This window comes from Salvelinus alpinus, chromosome 28, assembly GCF_045679555.1.
Source record: "Salvelinus alpinus chromosome 28, SLU_Salpinus.1, whole genome shotgun sequence".
Lineage (NCBI taxonomy): Eukaryota > Metazoa > Chordata > Actinopteri > Salmoniformes > Salmonidae > Salvelinus > Salvelinus alpinus.
Window position 1 is genome coordinate 2504082 of NC_092113.1, and position 18771 is coordinate 2522852.

Genomic DNA, 18771 nt, shown 5'->3' on the forward strand with positions numbered 1-18771 from the left:
CAGAAAATAATTTCACTCGGAAAGTATTCAGACCCCTTCCCTTTTTCCACATTTTGTTACGTCACAGCCTTATTCTAAAATGGATTCAATTATTATTATTATTACTCCTAGGAGTCTTAACATGTTCGATACCAATGTTCTTCATCTCAGAGAGCTGATGTTGTGACGAGCCTCCTTGAAATGCACAGCCACAGGGTGTCTCTGGTCAAGAGTCCCTATATACAGTGGGGAGAACAAGTATTTGATACACTGCCGATTTTGCAGGTTTTCCTACTTACAAATCATGTAGAGGTCTGTAATTTTTATCATAGGTACACTTCAACTGTGAGAGACGGAATCTAAAACAAAAATCCAGAAAATCACATTGTATGATTTTTAAATAATTAATTTGCATTTTATTGCATGACATAAGTATTTGATCACCTACCAACCAGTAAGAATTCCGGCTCTCACAGACCTGTTAGTTTTTCTTTAAGAAGCCCTCCTGTTCTCCACTCATTACCTGTATTAACTGCACCTGTTTGAACTCGTTACCTGTATAAAAGACACCTGTCCACACACTCAATCAAACAGATTCCAACCTCTCCACAATGGCCAAGACCAGAGAGCTGTGTAAGGACATCAGGGATAAAATTGTAGACCTGCACAAGGCTGGGATGGGCTACAGGACAATAGGCAAGCAGCTTGGTGAGAAGGAAACAACTGTTGGCGCAATTATTAGAAAATGGAAGAAGTTCAAGATGACGGTCAATCACCCTCGGTCTGGGGCTCCATGCAAGATTTCACCTCGTGGGGCATCAATGATCATGAGGAAGGTGAGGGATCAGCCCAGAACTACACGGCAGGACCTGGTCAATGACCTGAAGAGAGCTGGGACCACAGTCTCAAAGAAAACCATTAGTAACACACTACGCCGTCATGGATTAAAATCCTGCAGCGCACGCAAGGTCCCCCTGCTTAAGCCAGTGCATGTCCAGGCCTGTCTGAAGTTTGCCAATGACCATCTGGATGATCCAGAGGAGGAATGGGAGAAGGTCATGTGGTCTGATGAGACAAAAATAGAGCTTTTTGGTCTAACTCCACTCGCCGTGTTTGGAGGAAGAAGAAGTATGAGTACAACCCCAAGAACACCATCCCAACCGTGAAGCATGGAGGTGGAAACATCATTCTTTGGGGATGCTTTTCTGCAAAGGGGACAGGACGACTGCACCGTATTGAGAGGAGGATGGATGGGGCCTTGTATCGCGAGATCTTGGCCAACAACCTCCTTCCCTCAGTAAGAGCATTGAAGATGGGTCGTGGCTGGGTCTTCCAGCATGACAACGACACGAAGCACACAGCCATGGCAACTAAGGAGTGGCTCCGTAAGAAGCATCTCAAGGTCCTGGAGTGGCCTAGCCAGTCTCCAGACCTGAACCCAATAGAAAATCTTTGGAGGGAGCTGAAACTCCGTATTGCCCAGCGACAGCCCCGAAACCTGAAGGATCTGGAGAAGATCTGTAGGGAGGAGTGGGCCAAAATCCCTGCTGCAGTGTGTGCAAACCTAGTCAAGAACTACAGGAAACGTATGATCTCTGTAATTGCAAACAAAGGTTTCTGTACCAAATATTAAGTTCTGCTTTTCTGATGTATCAAATACTTATGTCATGCAATAAAATGCAAATTAATTACTTAAAAATCATACAATGTGATTTTCTGGATTTTTGTTTTAGATTCCGTCTCTCATAGTTGAAGTGTACCTATGATAAAAATTACAGACCTCTACATGCTCTGTAAGTAGGAAAACCTGCAAAATCGGCAGTGTATCAAATACTTGTTCTCCCCACTGTAACTCCTGTGTTCTGCTATCCTTGTTTTCAGAGCTCATTTCGTTTTTTTCTCCTACATAGCATAGACCACAAATACACTTGATTAGGCATACCACGTTGTTTGTAGAACACCTAATGATGGACTTAATCTTATAACGGCCTTGCCCACAATAGGGTGATTGAACGTTGTGCATTTCTTCGGAAACTTACGGTGGGTACGTCGGCCACATCTGCAATTATCCGTCCGGCACATTGACTAGGAAGGTGCTACGTGGTACTGGTGGGAGATCACTCCTCATTTGACTGATGTCTGAAGACTACCTGTGGGGGATCTTTAAACATCTTTTCCAGTTGTGGATCAGGGCTCAAGATGTGCCAGTGTTTTTTTTAATGATATGGTCGAACTATTTGCCAAGTGGCGAGTACTGAAGGTTGTGTTGAGCTCGCTGGTCAGGGGGGTGGGGTGGTTTGTGCGTGAGGCTGTCATCCCGGGTAATATCTTTGTATCAGGAATACGGCCTCATTTGAAAATGTGGTCTCACGCATTAAAACAACAGGGAAGTTTCTCTCGTATTTATGGTCCACCAAGTCTGAGCCAAGGCTTTCTCCAGACCACGACCTAGTAGACACATCAAAGCTCACAGTCCTTTGCAATCCCGTTGAGCGCCTGACCAAACAGATGGGAAAAACACATACACACTCTCTTGTTTCTAAATGGGCTCTATTGTTCTGGCACTTGAAGTCCATTTGCGCGACGTCATGTCAGTTCCCGACTGCGCATCTGTTTCTCCTCACTCTGAAAAAGAACCGTCTGACAGTCCATTCTTTTGCCCTGAAATAAAACCATTTTGGACAACTTCCCTTTTTTTTTTTTTATTACAGATCATTCCCAGCATGGTAATCAAACCAGCATGTTCACTGAAACCGATGAACAGCCAAGTGACAACACATGAGACTAAGGTTCCATGGCAGGGTAATGAAAACAGTGCATATTTGTCTGTACTTACAGTATTACCCAGAGGGATATGGGGGAGGAGTAGTGCGGGGATCATTATTAAACGCTAAACAGGATCACCTCCAGTCCAGTGTTATGGTTCCAATAGTGCCTGACAGGCTGATTGCATACAGGCCTTAAAGGCCTAATGAAGTGTTATCAATACATGATGGTGGCCTGTGGTTTATGTGTTATCGCTCGTTGCCACAGCAATGGGAAAGTGTGATAACACCCAGGCCATTGACCAATCACCGGTGCCCACCTGGGAGCAGAGCCTCAACCCCTGTGGTCGTAAACATAGGCCTTCTGATCTCTACATAACGACCATGGGGTGTATTGCTGTGCTACACACTGATATATTTTGGATTGTCAATCATCAGAGTATTTTCCATTATACTTTCTATGAAGCAAATTTTTATTTTTTTCACGACTGCATTTTCTACTAGATATGCTATGCTATCTATTAATTTGCTGTGGAAACAAACTCTAAATGTTATCTCATATGTGACCAATATCCAGATGGCCAGTAGAAGGTAAAAATATTTACTACATTTTAGACCAGGGGTGGGTAAACTTTTTGGCTTGAGGGCCACATCGGTATTTAGAAATTCAATGAAGGGCCACAGATTTTTGGGGGGTTATTTTGTTTGTCTAAATCAATGTGGATCAGAAAAAAGCACAGTTATTTGAAAAGATATAGATCCGTTATCATTTTTACATTATTTCTTTCAGCGGGTCATTGTGCTCATCCCTGAGAGAGAAACGCCACAATGAGTCTTTCCCTGAGTTTTGATGTTACCTCCCTTCCTTCATGCAGTGGTCTTGATCAGAGAACACTCCCTGCAGCAGGGGCTCCCCTCCTCTCCCTGCCTGCCTCTCCTTCTCCAGCTGCCTAGCCCAGCCCCAGGCACTCTACCCTGCTGCTGCAGCTCTGCCTGCTCTGGCTGTAGGGTGCGTCGGTGAGCAGGCACAGGTGCTCTGGCATGCTGCTGTCCACATCCACTGCCTTATCATCTTCTTCCTCACAGGACGGCATCCACTTCCACCAGTCCCTGTCAGAGCTCGCCTGGTCAAACATTGACACCTACTGGCTGTCTACAGGAAATACATTGGACTTCTGATGTCCCAAAAAAACTCTCAACCGCACTCACAATTATGCCTATTTCCTCCGATTTCCTCTCCGTTCGCGCAGTTGATGTTCAACAGGTTGCCGTCGTGGAGGACTGTTTACAGGATCTGTTCGCTTGTGCGCAGACTCCGTTCTGTTTCCTGTCTTGTCTCTTGTGCTGCGTTCTGCGCATGGCATGTGTGAGTCAAGCGGAATCGCTCACAAGCTAGTTCACACACTTCACAGCCCAGCGGCAAATACAATTTATCCAAAGATGTTGATGTTATTGTCTGCGACAATTTTATTCAACTCGATCTTCAAGTAAAATGCCAACAGAGATGAACCATTCATCCAGAACAGCACGTGATCACGAGGTATGTAAAGAAGCACAGTTGAATCGACTATCAAGAAGGTAAACCAATCTGCAATTGTTGAGCTACTTAGCTAGTTAACTAGGAGCTAGCTAGCTAATAGTCACCTATTTGCTCTTCAATATAAACCATGCTCTTCAATATAAATAAGATTTTGTTCGGAACATTTAAAAAAAAGATATGATATGATAGACAGGTTGAGTTCACTATTCTGATCCATCTTTTTGTTTGTGGCAGCAAGGTATAGAGCTCCAGCTGTCTTAAGAAGATGTTAGCAGCTAAGAGGACCGGAGCAGGATCTCAGCCTCATGAAACCCAGCTTGTGACGCCTGTCTGAGACAGACATCCTCTACGCTCCCGAGTGTGGACAATATGCTTTCACTGGATTGTCATATGTATCAGGCTAAAAACGGAGCCTACTGTTGATACAACCAGTGCTTCCCCTACTGACAACAACACAGTCACAACCAGGCTCGAAAACAACAACCTCAACACACAGATCCCCATCACTGACACACAGTTTAATCCTAATTCGGACACAGACACTATGGCTGTTCCAGGTTCAGATATGATAGTTACCAAAGAGGCTGATCCCAATGCAGTCAAGAGACAGCGGACCAGACAGGAGGATGAGGAGTCGTGCCAGCCTTCTGGTATGCCGCTGGGCTGGGTGAGAGTGGTGAGGCAGAGGAAAAGTGGGAAGACTGCAGGCAAACTGGACATCTATATAACAAGGTGATTCTGATTTTCGCTTCTTCACTAGTTACTCTCATTCTCTCATTGCATGTAAACATCCCTGAAGTGTGTGTGTCTTACTGTCAGGGCTAGGGCCTAAGTGCATTGCAGATATCCTACGATCAATGATTCTACATGAAGTAACTGATATGCCTGCCTCTGTAGTCCCCAGGGACAGAGGTTCCGGTCCAGGGCGTCTCTTCAAGCCTTCCTTCTCAACGATGCAGGAGGGCATCTACAGATAGACGACTTTGACTTCCCCAAAGCCAAGAGTGGCAGTGTAGCTGTGACTCCGCTGCCAAGCCAGGAGAGACAGAGGAAAGTTCATCAGGAACACACACGTCATACCTCAGAGGCCAATATCAAAGAAGACAGGCAGAACACAGAGGAGAACATGGAAGAGGGTAGAATATTAAGCCGGCCTCCGAATAACACAAAAATAGCCTCTTCCGCAAAATCCTGCAAGCAGAGGACCAGACCCAGAGACAAGAGAACGATATCATCTCATCAGAGGCCTGGCATGCCTCCCTTGGTAAGGGGGAATCACCGACGGGCAGCTGGGAGAGGCACAGAAACGGGCCACCCATCAGACACAAATGAAGACATCAAAGAGACAAACATACAAGCCTCTGTGAGAAGGGGTGAGGATGATGAGACTGAGAGGCGTCCGACGGCCGTGGCGGTAGTTGACGATGTCATACCGGAGAAGAGCCCCCAGAGAAGGCCGGGGCTGCTGAGAGAAAAGCTGCTCAGGCTGGCCCCGCCCACTGATCTACAAGATGCTCTCATTGGTCGAGAAGAACAGCTTCCTGTGTCACTGTTACTCGTCCCAGTCCTTAGGGTGCAGTCTGCTTCTGAGAGCGAGGGGAAGGCTGAGTCTGAGGGTGTGGGAGTGGGGGAGACTGAGGGAGTGGAGGATATAGAGGCAGAGGTGCATGACGAAGAGCTGCCATCTCCCCAGACCACTGGAGGGCGCTGTACACCACTGAAAGATTCCCAGAGCAGTATGTATCAATTTTCTCTACTGTGCATTGTGCTATCTGAGTTATGATGCATAATGTGCATTGACTGTGATGCCTAGATAGAGAAGAACGTAATCATCTTCTTGGACCTCCATGGTTTCAGTGTACTGACCCAAGAGAATAACATGTTTAATGTGTGTAGTGGTGCCTGTTGTTCCTGTTCTGCCCAGAACTGTTAGGAGAGAAACGGAAGACCAGTCCTTATTTCAGCCGGAAGTCAATGAGAGATGGTAATCATTTCATAAATGGTAGAACTCAACAGAATTTGCCATTCTTGGAGAAAAATATAAGTCAAATATTTATTTTTGTCCGAAACCGCTTATGTCCACACACAGGTCTGAGCCCCCCCAGGAGGAAAGCCTTAAGGAAGTGGACCCCTCCTCGCTCCCCCTTCCACCTGGTGCAGGAGACCCTTTTCCACGACCCCTGGAAACTCCTGGTAGCCACCGTGTTCCTCAACAAAACCAGCGGTGAGACACACAAACACACACGCAAGGCTCAAACACACACACATCTACAATTAAAACATTGGAATTATCTCACACAGTCTCTGTTCTGTCTTCCTTTTCAGGTAAAATGGCCATCCCGGTGTTGTGGCAGTTCTTTAAGCTTTACCCATCAGCGGAGGAGACCAGGGGGGCAGAGTGGAAGCCCCTGTCTGTGCTGCTGAGGTCTTTGGGCCTGTATGAACTGCGAGCCAAAATCATCATCAGGTTCTCTGGTGAGTCACTGTTCCCGTCTCCACCTGTGGATCCAAGAGATGACCCACTGGTTTCCCTCCTAGAAAGTGAGCTTTTAGTTTTAGTTGAATTCGAGGGTGACGACTGGGTTGTCCTATCCTCCAAGTGTTAGAGGTGTGTTTGTTTTTGGCCAGCACCGGAGAAATAATGGGTGTGTTATGCAGATGAATACCTGACCAAGCAGTGGCGCTACCCTATAGAGCTGCATGGGATTGGGAAGTACGGCAATGACTCCTACAGGATCTTCTGTGTAGAGGAGTGGAGACAGGTGAGTGAGTCACAGACCCCATGGTTACATATAGTTTATAGTGTATTAGCAAAAATGACAACTGTTGTTACACCAACATTTAAATAATAGATCCAGATAAAGTCAACTAGAGATATTGCCCTTGTGTGTGTATTTACCTAGGTTGAACCCCAGGACCACATGCTGAACAAGTACCATGCTTGGCTGTGGGAGAACCACGAGAGGTTGGGAATCTGAACCATGACGAACTGCAATGTCACAACATGTTTTATCAGTGGAAGAATGTTCTAGTTCTTAAATCATTAGGCTTATAACCTGACATATTGGTATCTCTCTTGGACAACAATTGTTACTCAACGTGATTGTATTAAAGAAATTGTTTTATCATGTTTTCAAAAGCCTAATGACTCATTTGCATTGAATTGGACTTTGATGTTGTGCCTCTGGAAAAGCAACAGATGAACCGTGTCCCCTTTGTCCAGCGGAGATTGGTGTTCCCTTTCTTGCGTGTATTGAATCGTCTCCCATCTGTCTAGCTGTGTAGCCGTGCTCTGACAATAGCTCGCCCAATAGCTCGCCCAGCCCTATTTCACATGCTAATACATTTCTTTAGGAGAGCACCAGTGCATTTAGCTACGCTAGGCTCCAGCTTTATTCTCTGTCTGCACACGAGTAACCTGATTCCCAGGGCAACAGTTGCCACCGCAAAACACCCAAGTGAGTGCATTTGTTTGTACTAGTTCTATTTGAAACCAAGTCTTCATAGTCATTCAAGTAAATATTTGAAAAGGAAGTAGTTTGCATGTAATTAATTCAACTTTACTGTTATGAAAAATAACTTTACTGTTTTGGCAGTGACAGTAGTGAGAAGAGAGCTTAGTGTGAAAGTTAAGACGGACCCTTTAGAGGTTTTCCAATGCACGAGGACCGGACTCCACTGCTGGGGAAACACAAGGCACAGCCCTGTCTAACGGAATGAAACTTCGTAAGAAAACTTTGAAAACAGCTTTGACGTTTTAAATGGTTTTAAATGAATGGTTTTCTATCAGTTTGAACTGTGCGTGTTTGATTATTGAAACCCGTTCAGTGTTTATACTGTGCATTATTCTTATCCTTCTTTTCATTACCACAGCTGCTATTCGCTTGAATTCCACAACTCTGTCTATTCCTCGATCCACACCTGTCCGCCAAAGTCGCTGCCTTATGGTCACTCCCCTGACATTGCCCATCATCTCGCCTGCCTCGGCAGCACTGCCAGTCAGCCAGGTGTGCATTGACTCTAAGATAAAGCAAATTCAAGTGTTTTATAAATATTTTTGCCTGCCTTTGTGTGAACTTCCTATCTGGTCGGCAGTTTGTCCCCAGACTGGACCCTCTCCATCCTCCTCTGGCCCATAGACGGACTGTCAGCCTGGAGACCCCTGCTGTGCATCACCACAACCACCAGAGGGCACTGGTTATGCAGAGAAAGGAGCACTATAGGTGATTCCAGGAGTAAAACATAAACCCTGATGCCAGTCTGTTCCTGCGTTTTGTGAAACTTTGGAGAAAACTACATAATACCGATAATATGAAAATGTCACATTTCTGCCAATGAATCTTTTTTCTCTGGGGCTTTGTTAGGTATCACCAGGTGTGGCGGAAGCCATTCTACGGATCCTGCACTGAAAGAGAGGAGTACAGGTAAAAGCATCCTCGTCTGAATTATTCATTTCCCTCCCATATCTAGGTGAGATTCTGGCTTCTGTCATATTGTTTATAAATCTCTCGATTTTCCAGATCGGAGGTACGTCAGCATCTGAAGAGGCAGATGGAGGAGAAGAGGGCGGGGCTGATGCTGAAGTTGACCAGTAAGGCAGAGGAGGCTGAGTTTTTACAGGAAGTGGATCGCTTGGCTCTGTCCAATGAGAAACAGCAGAGGATCCAGCACAGCAGAGCGTTGAGACACTACAGAGATGAGAACAAGAAGGTAATACACCAGGGATCATCAACTAGTGGATGGTCGGGGGGGGCGGAACAGGCAGGGTCGGCAGGTAGCCTAGCGGTTAAGAATGTTGGGCCTGTAATTCAAAGGTCACTGGTTTGAATCCCAGAGCCGACTAAGTGAAAAATCTGTAAATGTGCCCTTCAGCAAGGCACTTAACCCTAATTGCTCATGTAAGTCGCTCTGGATAAGTGTCAATTAAAATGTAAAATATAAACATAATTTCAAATCATTTGTAGACTGCATATTGACTGCAAGAAGCCCAAACAGATGTTTGACTAAAACAATTATTTCAAACCTTGCCTATATTTGTATACGATCCACATGTCTCTTATGTGTGGGAATACTTGAACAGATTTCTTAAATTAAAATCACTTGGAGCTGATTTCCTGGTGTTTTTACAGTCTGTCCAACAATAAAACGTTTTTAAAAAGTTTATTAATATATATATTTTTTCAGACAACTTGGGGGGCCAAATAAAACCTGCGGGCCGCCAGTTGGGGAACCCTGTAACACACACACACTACGTACTAATGGCTGGAGCGGAATGGTATCGAACACATGGTTTCCTTGTGTTTGATGGCATTTCATTTGCTCTGTTCCGGCCATTATTACGTGCTGTCCTCCCCTCAGCAGCCTCCACTGACTTCGTCCTAATGTGATATTTTTTTTAAACTCGTACTCTTCTCTTTTGTGTGTGGTGTAGCTGATGGAGCAGAGCTGGAGGGACAGGGCACTGATTCGCTCTCAGGAGGCCCTGATGGAGAGAGAACTGCTACGCCACAACCCCATTAATTGGAGCGGCACACTGAAATAGAAGCACACACCTCTGCTCACAAATTCTCTTTTTCCATAGCTAACATTATAGGGGACGTCACTATTTTTAGGGTTAGGGTTATTTAATTAGGCAAGTCAGTTACGAACAAATTCTTATTTACAATGACGGCCTACCCCGGCCAAACCCTAACGACGCTGGGCCAATTGTGCGCCACCCTATGGGACTCCCAATCACGGCCGGTTGTGATACTGGCTGGAATCGAACCAGGGTCTGTAGTGACGCCTCTAGCACTGAGATGCAGTGCCTTAGGTAGTAGCTCCTGAGTGGCGCAGCGGTCTGTTTCCTTGAATGGCTTTCATCTATCGTCTACATGCAACAGCAGTGTTTTAGTAAGGTCTTCAGCAATGAGCAGCAGTAGTTCAAATTAAAATTGCTTTTAGTTCATTTCAACATGTCAAATAAAAATGGTGAAAGGATATGGTAAAGAAAATAGCACTCTGGCAGAATTTTTTTTTTTAATAATAGTCATAATGCAAGTAAGTGCAGCTGGGAATCTTAGGCCTAACATAAACACACATACTGGTTCTGGAACCTAAGGACATGATTAACAATTTTACATTTTTTTTTTGATTATTGAAAATGGAAAAAATATCATTTGAATAAATGTTTTATTCTAAGCGCACTAGCTTTAGTAGGTACTCAGGATGAGGGTGGAACAACGTGTTGGGATTATTGAGTGGATGCAAATGTTGACAGTTCTGATAAAATACACTTGTGCATTATACAGTTGTGGCCAAAAGTTTTGAGAATGACAAATATTAATTTTGACAAAGTTTGCTGCTTCAGTGTCTTTAGATATTTTTGTCAGATGTTACTATGGAATACTGAAGTACAATTACAAGCATTTCATAAGTGTCAAAGGCTTTTATTGACAATGACATGAAGTTGATGCAAAGAGTCAATATTTGCAGTGTTGACCCTTCTTTTTCAAGACCTCTGCAATCCACCCTGGTGTGCTGTCAATTAATTTATGGGCCACATCCTGACTGATGGCAGCCCATTCTTGCAAAATCAATGCTTGGAGTTTGTGGTTTTTTGTTTGTCCACCCGCCTCTTGAGGATTGACCACAAGTTCTCAATGGGATTAAGGTCTGGGGAGTTTCCTGTCCATGGACCCAAAATATATATGTTTTGTTCCCCGAGCCACTTAGTTATCACTTTTTGCCTTATGACAAGGTGCTTCATCATGCTGGAAAAGGCATTGTTCGTCACCAAACTGTTCATGGATGGTTGTGAGAAGTTGCTCTCGGATGATGTATTGGTACCATTCTTTATCCATGGCTGTGTTCTTAGGGAAAATTGAGTGAGCCCACTCCCTTGGCTGAGAAGCAACCCCACACATGAATGGTCTCAGGATACTTTACTGCAGGCATGACACAGGACTGATGGTAGCGCTCACCTTGTCTTCTTCGGACAAGTTTTTTTCCGGATGCCCCAAACAATCGGAAAGGGGATTCATCAGAGAAAATGACTTTACCCCAGTCCTCAGCAGTCCAATCCCTGTACCTTTTGCAGAATATCAGTCTGTCCCTGATGTTTTTCCTGGAGAGAAGTGGCTTCTTTGCTGCCCTTCTTGACACCAGGCCATCCTCCAAAAGTCTTCGCCTCACTGTGCGTGCAGATGCACTCACACCTGCCTGCTGCCATTCCTGAGCAAGATCCCGCAGCTGAATCAACTTTAGGAGCCGGTCCTTCTTGAGGACTTTCTTGAGCGCCCTTCTTCACAACAACTGAACCGCTCTCCTTGAAGTTCTTGATGATCCGATAAATGGTTGATTTAGGTGCTATCTTACTGGCAGCAATATCCTTGCCTGTGAAGCCCTTTTTGTGCAAAGCAATGATGACGGCATGTGTTTCCTTGTAGGTAACCATGGTTGACAGAGGAAGAACAATGATTCCAAGCACCACCCTCCTTTTGAAGCTTCCAGTCTGTTATTCGAACTCAATCAGCATGGCAGAGTGATCTTCAGCCTTGTCCTCATCAACACTCACACCTGTGTTAATGAGAGAATCACTGACATGATGTCAGCTGGTCCTTTTGTGGCAGGGCTGAAATTCAGTGGAAATGTTTTTTGGGGATTCAGCTCATTTGCATGGCAAAGAGGGACTTTGCAATTAATTGCAATTCATCTGATCACTCTTCATAACATTCTGGAGTATATGCAAATTGCCATCATATAAACTGAGGCAGCAGACTGAAAATGAATATTGGTGTCATTCTCAAAACTTTTGGCCATGACTGTACAGTACCCCATTTTACCTGGTGCTGATCACACACGCATATCAAACAGATTCTCAAAAAGGTTTTTGGAAAAAAAAGATGTTCAGAAATTAATTATTGCAAACCAATAAAATGGGTGACATCTTCACTAGGACTGCTGCCTTTTACTCTTGATATCTCATGCACACTGCTCAGGCAGTAGGGTTTGGGGTGGTGAACAGAAGTGATGATCCTTGTATCCTGGTTGAACAGTTTAAGGGGGAAACAAGCAGCTCTATAAAGCTCAGTCTTTCATGCCTATCAGGATAATAAATACATACAGTAATCACCTTTCTCATGCATTCATACAGTAAGAATAAGCTTGTGCAAAAACACAGTCATAATAGGGGCGCGATTATAAATAGTGTTATAACGTTGGACATAATTTCACTGGTGCAACAGGACACATCTGTCCTTTCCTAAACATTTCCCATGTCCACTATAGCAGCAGTCTTTAGTGCTTCAACACCCCACTGACCATCCCATAGCACCTTCCATTACCAGGGAAACACCTCTGTTCCTCAGTATAAGGTGAAATGATGGAACAGTAGAATACTGATGAGGTAAGAGGGGTAGCTAAGAAGTTTGGGTTGGGATGCGTGGAAATGGACAGACATCATTTCGGAGCAATATTTTTCCCAGTAGAAGATACAAATGCATAATAACTTGGTAACAATCAGTAGTGGTCTTATCCGACCTGCACTCCCTCCCTTTTCTACCCCATGAGTTGAGGCAAGAGGCTTGTGTTTTGGTCTCCCTTATCAGTGCAGAAAGACAGTCCAGTGTCCTTAGTGTCTTTTCAGTGTTCTTGGATCAAGTAGTACCCGGTCTTCTGTATTCATTCCTCCATTGAGCTCTCTAATTTGACTAAGCTCCAAGGTCTCTTATTCATCTCCCTCCATCATCTTAAAGGTTCACAATCCAGAAGACCCACAATCATCCCAAGCCAACACCCCCAAAGTAGTATAGTACATCCCTGATTGGCTAGCATTCCTGTAGCCGTCCCACCCCTCAGTCTTTGTCGCCCTCATTGGCTTGCATTCAAGAGTTCCTTCCTCTTTCCTGTATCCCTAGCTCCTGATAGGCTAGCGTCCCTTTAGGAAGCCGTCCAGCATGCGGTCGCCCTTCTCTGACAGCCAGTATCCGGCCATGGCGGCCACGCCCCCGATGAAGATGGCGGTAAAGACCATGTCGCCCTTGGCGGCGAGCGTTGCTAGGGCACAGATGACCACGCCAAAGAACATCTGCTGCAGGACCAGGACCTCGTCGTCAGTCATGTCATCAAACAGACCCTTCTCTGGACCACCTGGTGGAGCGATCGCGAGGAAGAGAGAAATACCATGTCTGTGATGCTGTGGGGTGGAGGTCATGCAGACATAACTATCACGTGTTTGTGTATGTGTGTGTCACTTACTCAGCGGCTGGTTCTCCACACAGATGCTGTCTCTACGAATGAAGCCGTCAGCACATTCACAGCGGAAGGACCCCTCGTCATTGAAACACGCCTCATTCAGCCCTGGACATGCTATCGCCCGCTCACTACACTCGTCCACATCTGGGAGGGAGAGAAAGAAAAGCTGGACAGAGTGACCCCCATGACAAGAGTGTATAATATAATAAAGTAGGTGAGAAAGTCAGCCTGCTTTAACAAAAGGTTAATCTGATTGGCTGAATCAGGGACGCAACTTTGGTTTTAGAAGTGGGGGGGGGGGACATAATTGTTTTATTCAGTCGGATAAACAGCCTACCCGACCACTCGGAGGCGTCCGCATGTTCCTAAAGCACTCCGTTGCCTCGTTTTGTATCACATTCCAATGATAAAACTGGGGGGGACAAAAATTCAATTTCAGAATGTGGGGGGACATGTCCACCCCGTCCCCAGTGAACGTTGCGCCCCTGAGTCGAATCATATAGTAAAGGGAGCCACACAGACAGACAGTAAACGAAGACCCAGCTGGGTTCCCTCACCGAGACATTTGGCACCTCTGAGCTTGTATCCCCGAGCACATTTCTTACAGCGGGCTGGACCACTGCCCATACAGCCCACACATGCCTGGTCACAGCCTGGCACAGAGAAGAGAGGACTGGGTCAACTGGGTCAGCACACAGGTCTACCAACAACAAACAGGATTAGTCATTACTCTGTTACTACCAGATAGTAGAGGAAGAGCCAACAGTACCTCTGCACTCGTACGATCCATCTGTGTTGTGGCAATAGGTGTTGGAGGAACATCGAGCCAGCTCTGTGCCACACTCGTCACTGTCTGGAAACAACACACACAGCAGGAGTTAAACACAGGCACAGTACAAAAACCAACGGACGACATTACGCTTCAACAAAAACACACACAAAAGCCAAATACTCACCAACACACTTGTTGTCATGGAAGAGCCACCCAGGTTTGCATTCCAGACATTTGTAGTTCTCTGGCCCCGAGCACTTTTTACAAGAGCGGTAGCATGCTACAGACATCACACGGAGGAGAAATGATTGGTTTGTGAGCATTCTACATGAGATTGCTTGATAATATAGAAGCCAGGCTGTCTGGTTGATGATCAGACAGGCAAACTGTCTCTGAATGGGTACCTGCGCAGGCTGGTGTGCTGTGATTGGAGCTCTTCTCTCTGTAATAGCCGTCTGCACAGCTCTGACACAGCTGACCGAAGTACCCCGGGTCACACACGCACTCTCCATCTCCCAGACGCGTGCCCTCTCCCTCACAGCGGCCCAGACCACCACACACCCCTCCAGGACCAGACAGACACTCTGCAGCACAACAACAACACACATGGTTAATACAGTGACTGTGTGTGTGTGTGTGTGTGTGTGTGTGTGTGTGTGTGTGTGTGTGTGTGTGTGTGTGTGTGTGTGTGTGTTCAGTACCTTTGCAGTCTGGTCCAAAACGTCCCGGGGGACAGCAGAGCGGGAGCTCCTCTATACACAACCACTCAAATAGGTCTGGAGCCTCTTGCTGCCTTTTGAGAGGCCAGAGAGAGACAGTGACAAGACCAGTGATGAGAGGAAGGACAAGCACACACACACGAATAACATACTGCTTCGGTGTGTACGTACATTGACACAGAACAGTTACAGTGCTGTGAAAAAGTATTTGCCCGGGTTTCTGATTTTCTCTATTTTTGATAATGTTATCAAATCTTCAACCAAAACCTAATATTAGATAAAGGGAACCTGAGTTTACAAATAACACAAAAATGTGATACTTATTTTGTTTATTTAATTAACAAAGTTATGCAACACCCAATTCCCCTGTGTGAAAAAGTAATTGCCCCCTTACACGCAATAACTGGTTTTGCTACCTTTAGCTGCAATGACTGCAACCAAATGCTTCGTGTAGCTGTCGACCAGTCTCTCAGATCGCTGTGGGGGAATTTTGGCCCACTCTTGCATTCAAAAGTAGAAAGTATGGAACGCCGTTTGAGTCTTTGCAATACTTTGTCACGGCACTGTATACACTCTCCTCCATAGATATTTGGACAGTGAAGCCACAATTTAAAATGTTACTATACTCCAGCATTTTGGATTTGAGATGAAATGTTTCATGAGACATTACAGATGTCACCCTTTACTTGAGGGTATTTTAATACGTATCTGTTTTACCATTTAGCACTTTGTGTATTTAGTCAGACGTATTTGGACAAATTCCCTTAAAGTAGTCAAAAGTTTAGCATTTGGTCCCATATTCCTAGCACGCAATGACTACATCAAGTTTGCGATAACAAACTTGTTGGATGTATTTATGGGTTGTTTTGCCCAATAGGAACTGAATGGTAAATAACTGCAGTAATTTCTTTGAGTAAATAATATGTTTCTGAACACTTCTAAACTAATCCTGATAATGCCAAGACCAAGAAAAATCCGGAATAATGATGAGTGAGAAACATGCTAACTTCTCACTATTACCAATAACGGAAGGTTTGCATTTTGAGGGGGTATGATCTTTGAGCATCTAACTTTCTCACTCATCATTTATAATTATCCATAATCATGGTAGCATCCACATGAATGTAGAAGTTTAAAAAATGAAAAATACATTCTTATTTACAATAAAAGTGACTCCAAAATGACACAATAGATCTATTGTTCACCATTCAGTTCCTATTAGGCTAAATATAATCCGAAACAAACTGCAACTCCATCCAACAAGCTTAATATAGTCATTGAGTGCAAAGGAATATGGGACCCAATCCTAAACTTTTAACTACTTTAATACGCCGTAAGTGAATTTGTCCAAATGTGGGGACTAGATACATCAAGTGCTTTGATTTCTAAAACAGATATGAAAATGCTCTCAAAAAAAAAAAATGGAGTACAGAGCCAAATAAAAATGTTCCTTCACTGTCCAAATGCATATGGAGGGGAGTGTATATACAGTACCAGTCAAAAGTTTGGACACACTCACTCATTCAAGGGTTTCTCATAATTTTTACTATTTTCTACATTATAGAATAATAGTGAAGACATTAAAAACTATGAAGTAACCAAAAAAAGTGTTAAACAAATCAAAATTTAGATTCTTCAAAGTAGCCACCCTTTACCTTGATGACAGATTTGCATAGTTGATGTCTTCACTATTATTCTACAGTGTAGATATAATAGTAAAAATAAAGAAAAACCATTGAATGATTAAGTGTGTCCAGACTTTTGACTGGTATTGCATTTAACGCATTTACAGTCAGATACAAACAGACACGCTGTGGCATACATACCGGTGGAACCACCATGTCTCCACTTGGTCCTCTATCTGCTCCAGCAGTTTGTTACAGTCAAAGTCAGATTTCTCACACGCTGCCTCTACTATCTCCAGCAACCTGGTTTCACTGAGAATGAGGATGGGAGGGGAAGAGTGAGTAATATAGTACACTTCACTAGCGAACATAGCACAGATAAAACAAATACTAGACCCTCATATCCTCCATTATGCACTCAAGGAGTATCACACACACACACAATTTTGAGAGGCTATCATACTGTGTAAGATCATAGGGGGTACTAAGCTCTTGTCTTGTCTGCCTTGGCTTAAATCAGAAGGACAACAGATTCAGGTCAGAGGCATCAAACTCAAGCCTTTATAGCGACAATAATGGTGCATTGTCCCTTCAACTACATGCTAAGGCTTGTCAGAGATTAGTAGGCCTTGTGGACTTGCCTCTGCATAAACACAGATGTTAGACTGTAGGTCCTAAAGACTGCTTATTCGTAGAGATTCTAGAGACATAGGCATAGTACCTGCGAGCATATTTAGCCAGATTTTCCTCCTCCCAAGCAGTGTTGCCACCCCCAAAATTCTTATTGGATGTTTTATCCAGTCCCTGGGAAAAATAAAAAAACAAAGACCATCGGGTGAAGAAAAGAACAGAACAGCAAGGAGAGTAAAATAGCAGCTACTGACAGAGACATGAGTAATAAGCAAAACAGAGATACCAACAGATACAAAAATGCACAATATGACCGACAAACTAACAAAGAGGGAGTACAGGAAGAGAGAGACATACAGACAGACAACTTGTACCTTGATGAAGCTGTCAGTGAGCTTGCGGCAGGTCTGGCATGGTGCAGTCTGTACTCGAACCACAGACAACACAGAAAAGAGCACCAGGGCAGGGAGCAGGGGCCACAACCACAACATGGCTTGGACTACCTACCACTCAGCCACGGAGGACAGAGGAGATTCAGTACAAAGTAGTTGACCCTAACTACTGATACACAGTCCGATATTTCTTCATCACAGTGGTTATGTCACGATTTGTTACTGTGTCTTTCAATCAACCTAGTCATTTATCATACTTTGAGAACTGCTGTGTACAATGACGGGCAGCAGGATTAAATAGTGTGTGAAAATAAAGGAGGATGAGTTATACGTTTTTAGTGATCTCTAATCATAGCTATGTATTGCCAAATCCAGTTGGATCCTGTTAATGATAAGCCTAATTAATGATGATTATTTTACATCGCTTCTGCTGCTTAGAAAAAACATAGCTAGCTAGTTAAATTCTTAGCTAGGTACGGAGCTCACTAACGTTGTTGTCCTGACTGAACCATCTAGGCTGTGGTCCAGAGGATCATCATCATTCTAGCTAGTTAACGTTAGCCAAGGTCCCGTTCGCAGTCACATCCGATAACCCTCAATCCCATCAGTGCAAGTAATATAAGATGCTGCCTACTGTACATTGCAGGACAGAAAATGTACTATGCTAACTAGCTAGCTGCTAACTAATGCACTTTTTTAAAGGGGGTTTTAGCTAGCTGGATAGCTAATGTTAGCCACCTAGCTTCAACAAAGATTTTCTGCTTCTAAAGAATGATGCTGCGCTGAATCCTACCAGCAGTTTGCAGGCAATAGACTGGGAGCGTCCTCAGCACAGTAATGCAATTACACGGTCGTTCACCGGTTTAGTTCTTCAACCATGCCATTCATTGACCAGCCACCGTATTATCTACGGTAGTTTCCCGACCGGTGCTGATGCAGGGGTTCTAGTAGCTTTTTACTGCCTCTTTTTTGGTTGAGATGCAGCTGGCAGGATACCGCCCAATCCCACTGGGACCTCAGTCTTAAACCAATCATTACTCGCCGAGTACCAATGAGGGCGTGCCTTGATCCTAAACGACATTAACGGATCGTTTGTCCTGAGACTATTTAGCAGA

General features: G+C 44.4%; 3 protein-coding genes and 1 pseudogene across 10 annotated transcripts; 2 read left to right on the plus strand and 2 right to left on the minus strand.

Moving 5' to 3' along the window:
* The window catches only part of LOC139557973 (intraflagellar transport protein 122 homolog), a 30646-nt pseudogene extending 26766 nt beyond the window's left edge, over positions 1–3880 (minus strand).
* Positions 3881–4036: 156 nt separating this feature from the next.
* Positions 4037–7425, plus strand: mbd4 (methyl-CpG binding domain protein 4). 7 transcript variants are annotated; one of them, XR_011671313.1, is made up of 8 exons: positions 4037–4284; positions 4519–5016; positions 5182–6020; positions 6181–6268; positions 6374–6508; positions 6610–6759; positions 6943–7046; positions 7188–7425. XR_011671313.1 is itself a non-coding variant. In XM_071371105.1 (8 exons), the coding sequence occupies exons 2-8, from the start codon at positions 4829–4831 to the stop codon at positions 7260–7262; spliced, it is 1551 nt and encodes a 516-aa protein (XP_071227206.1). In that variant the 5' UTR covers positions 4039–4284; positions 4523–4828; the 3' UTR covers positions 7263–7425. The 7 variants fall into 7 exon arrangements, 5 of the variants coding, with proteins under 5 accessions (XP_071227206.1, XP_071227209.1, XP_071227207.1 ...); XR_011671314.1 differs by having other exon boundaries at positions 4523–5016; XM_071371105.1 differs by having other exon boundaries at positions 4039–4284; positions 4523–5016; positions 6209–6268.
* A 119-nt stretch (positions 7426–7544) lies between these two features.
* LOC139556942 (uncharacterized) lies at positions 7545–12216 on the plus strand. The gene is made up of 6 exons (XM_071371112.1): positions 7545–8010; positions 8158–8291; positions 8380–8507; positions 8649–8708; positions 8805–8994; positions 9716–12216. Exons 1-6 carry the CDS (start codon positions 8001–8003, stop codon positions 9824–9826), a joined length of 633 nt encoding a protein of 210 aa, XP_071227213.1. The 5' UTR covers positions 7545–8000; the 3' UTR covers positions 9827–12216.
* On the minus strand, positions 10439–18652 carry LOC139556941 (protein disulfide isomerase CRELD1-like). 2 transcript variants are annotated; one of them, XM_071371111.1, is made up of 11 exons: positions 18450–18652; positions 17639–17763; positions 17356–17438; positions 16836–16946; positions 14992–15083; positions 14695–14874; positions 14475–14570; positions 14288–14371; positions 14076–14171; positions 13522–13662; positions 10439–13413 (listed from the first exon to the last, which is right to left on the minus strand). In XM_071371111.1, the coding sequence occupies exons 2-11, from the start codon at positions 17753–17755 to the stop codon at positions 13193–13195; spliced, it is 1221 nt and encodes a 406-aa protein (XP_071227212.1). In that variant the 5' UTR covers positions 17756–17763; positions 18450–18652; the 3' UTR covers positions 10439–13192. The 2 variants fall into 2 exon arrangements, with proteins under 2 accessions (XP_071227212.1, XP_071227211.1); XM_071371110.1 differs by having other exon boundaries at positions 17639–17767; positions 18450–18651.
* Between the last annotated feature and the right edge of the window lie 119 nt (positions 18653–18771).

Bases quoted from the DNA above. Each gene is read 5' to 3' on its own strand.
- mbd4 (XM_071371105.1), top strand. From the start codon at position 4,829: ATGGCTGTTCCAGGTTCAGATATGATAGTTACCAAAGAGGCTGATCCC. The intron at 5,017-5,181 runs GTGATTCTGATT...CTGCCTCTGTAG, and splicing joins CTGGACATCTATATAACAAG to TCCCCAGGGACAGAGGTTCC. The intron at 6,021-6,208 runs GTATGTATCAAT...TGTTCTGCCCAG, and splicing joins ACTGAAAGATTCCCAGAGCA to AACTGTTAGGAGAGAAACGG.
- LOC139556942 (XM_071371112.1), top strand. The intron at 8,292-8,379 runs GTGTGCATTGAC...TCTGGTCGGCAG, and splicing joins CAGCACTGCCAGTCAGCCAG to TTTGTCCCCAGACTGGACCC. The intron at 8,709-8,804 runs GTAAAAGCATCC...TCGATTTTCCAG, and splicing joins ACTGAAAGAGAGGAGTACAG to ATCGGAGGTACGTCAGCATC.
- LOC139556941 (XM_071371111.1), bottom strand. From the start codon at position 17,755: ATGTTGTGGTTGTGGCCCCTGCTCCCTGCCCTGGTGCTCTTTTCTGTG. The intron at 16,947-17,355 runs GTACTATGCCTA...CCTCATTCTCAG, and splicing joins CTGGCTAAATATGCTCGCAG to TGAAACCAGGTTGCTGGAGA. The intron at 14,571-14,694 runs GTACCCATTCAG...TGATGTCTGTAG, and splicing joins CAGCACACCAGCCTGCGCAG to CATGCTACCGCTCTTGTAAA.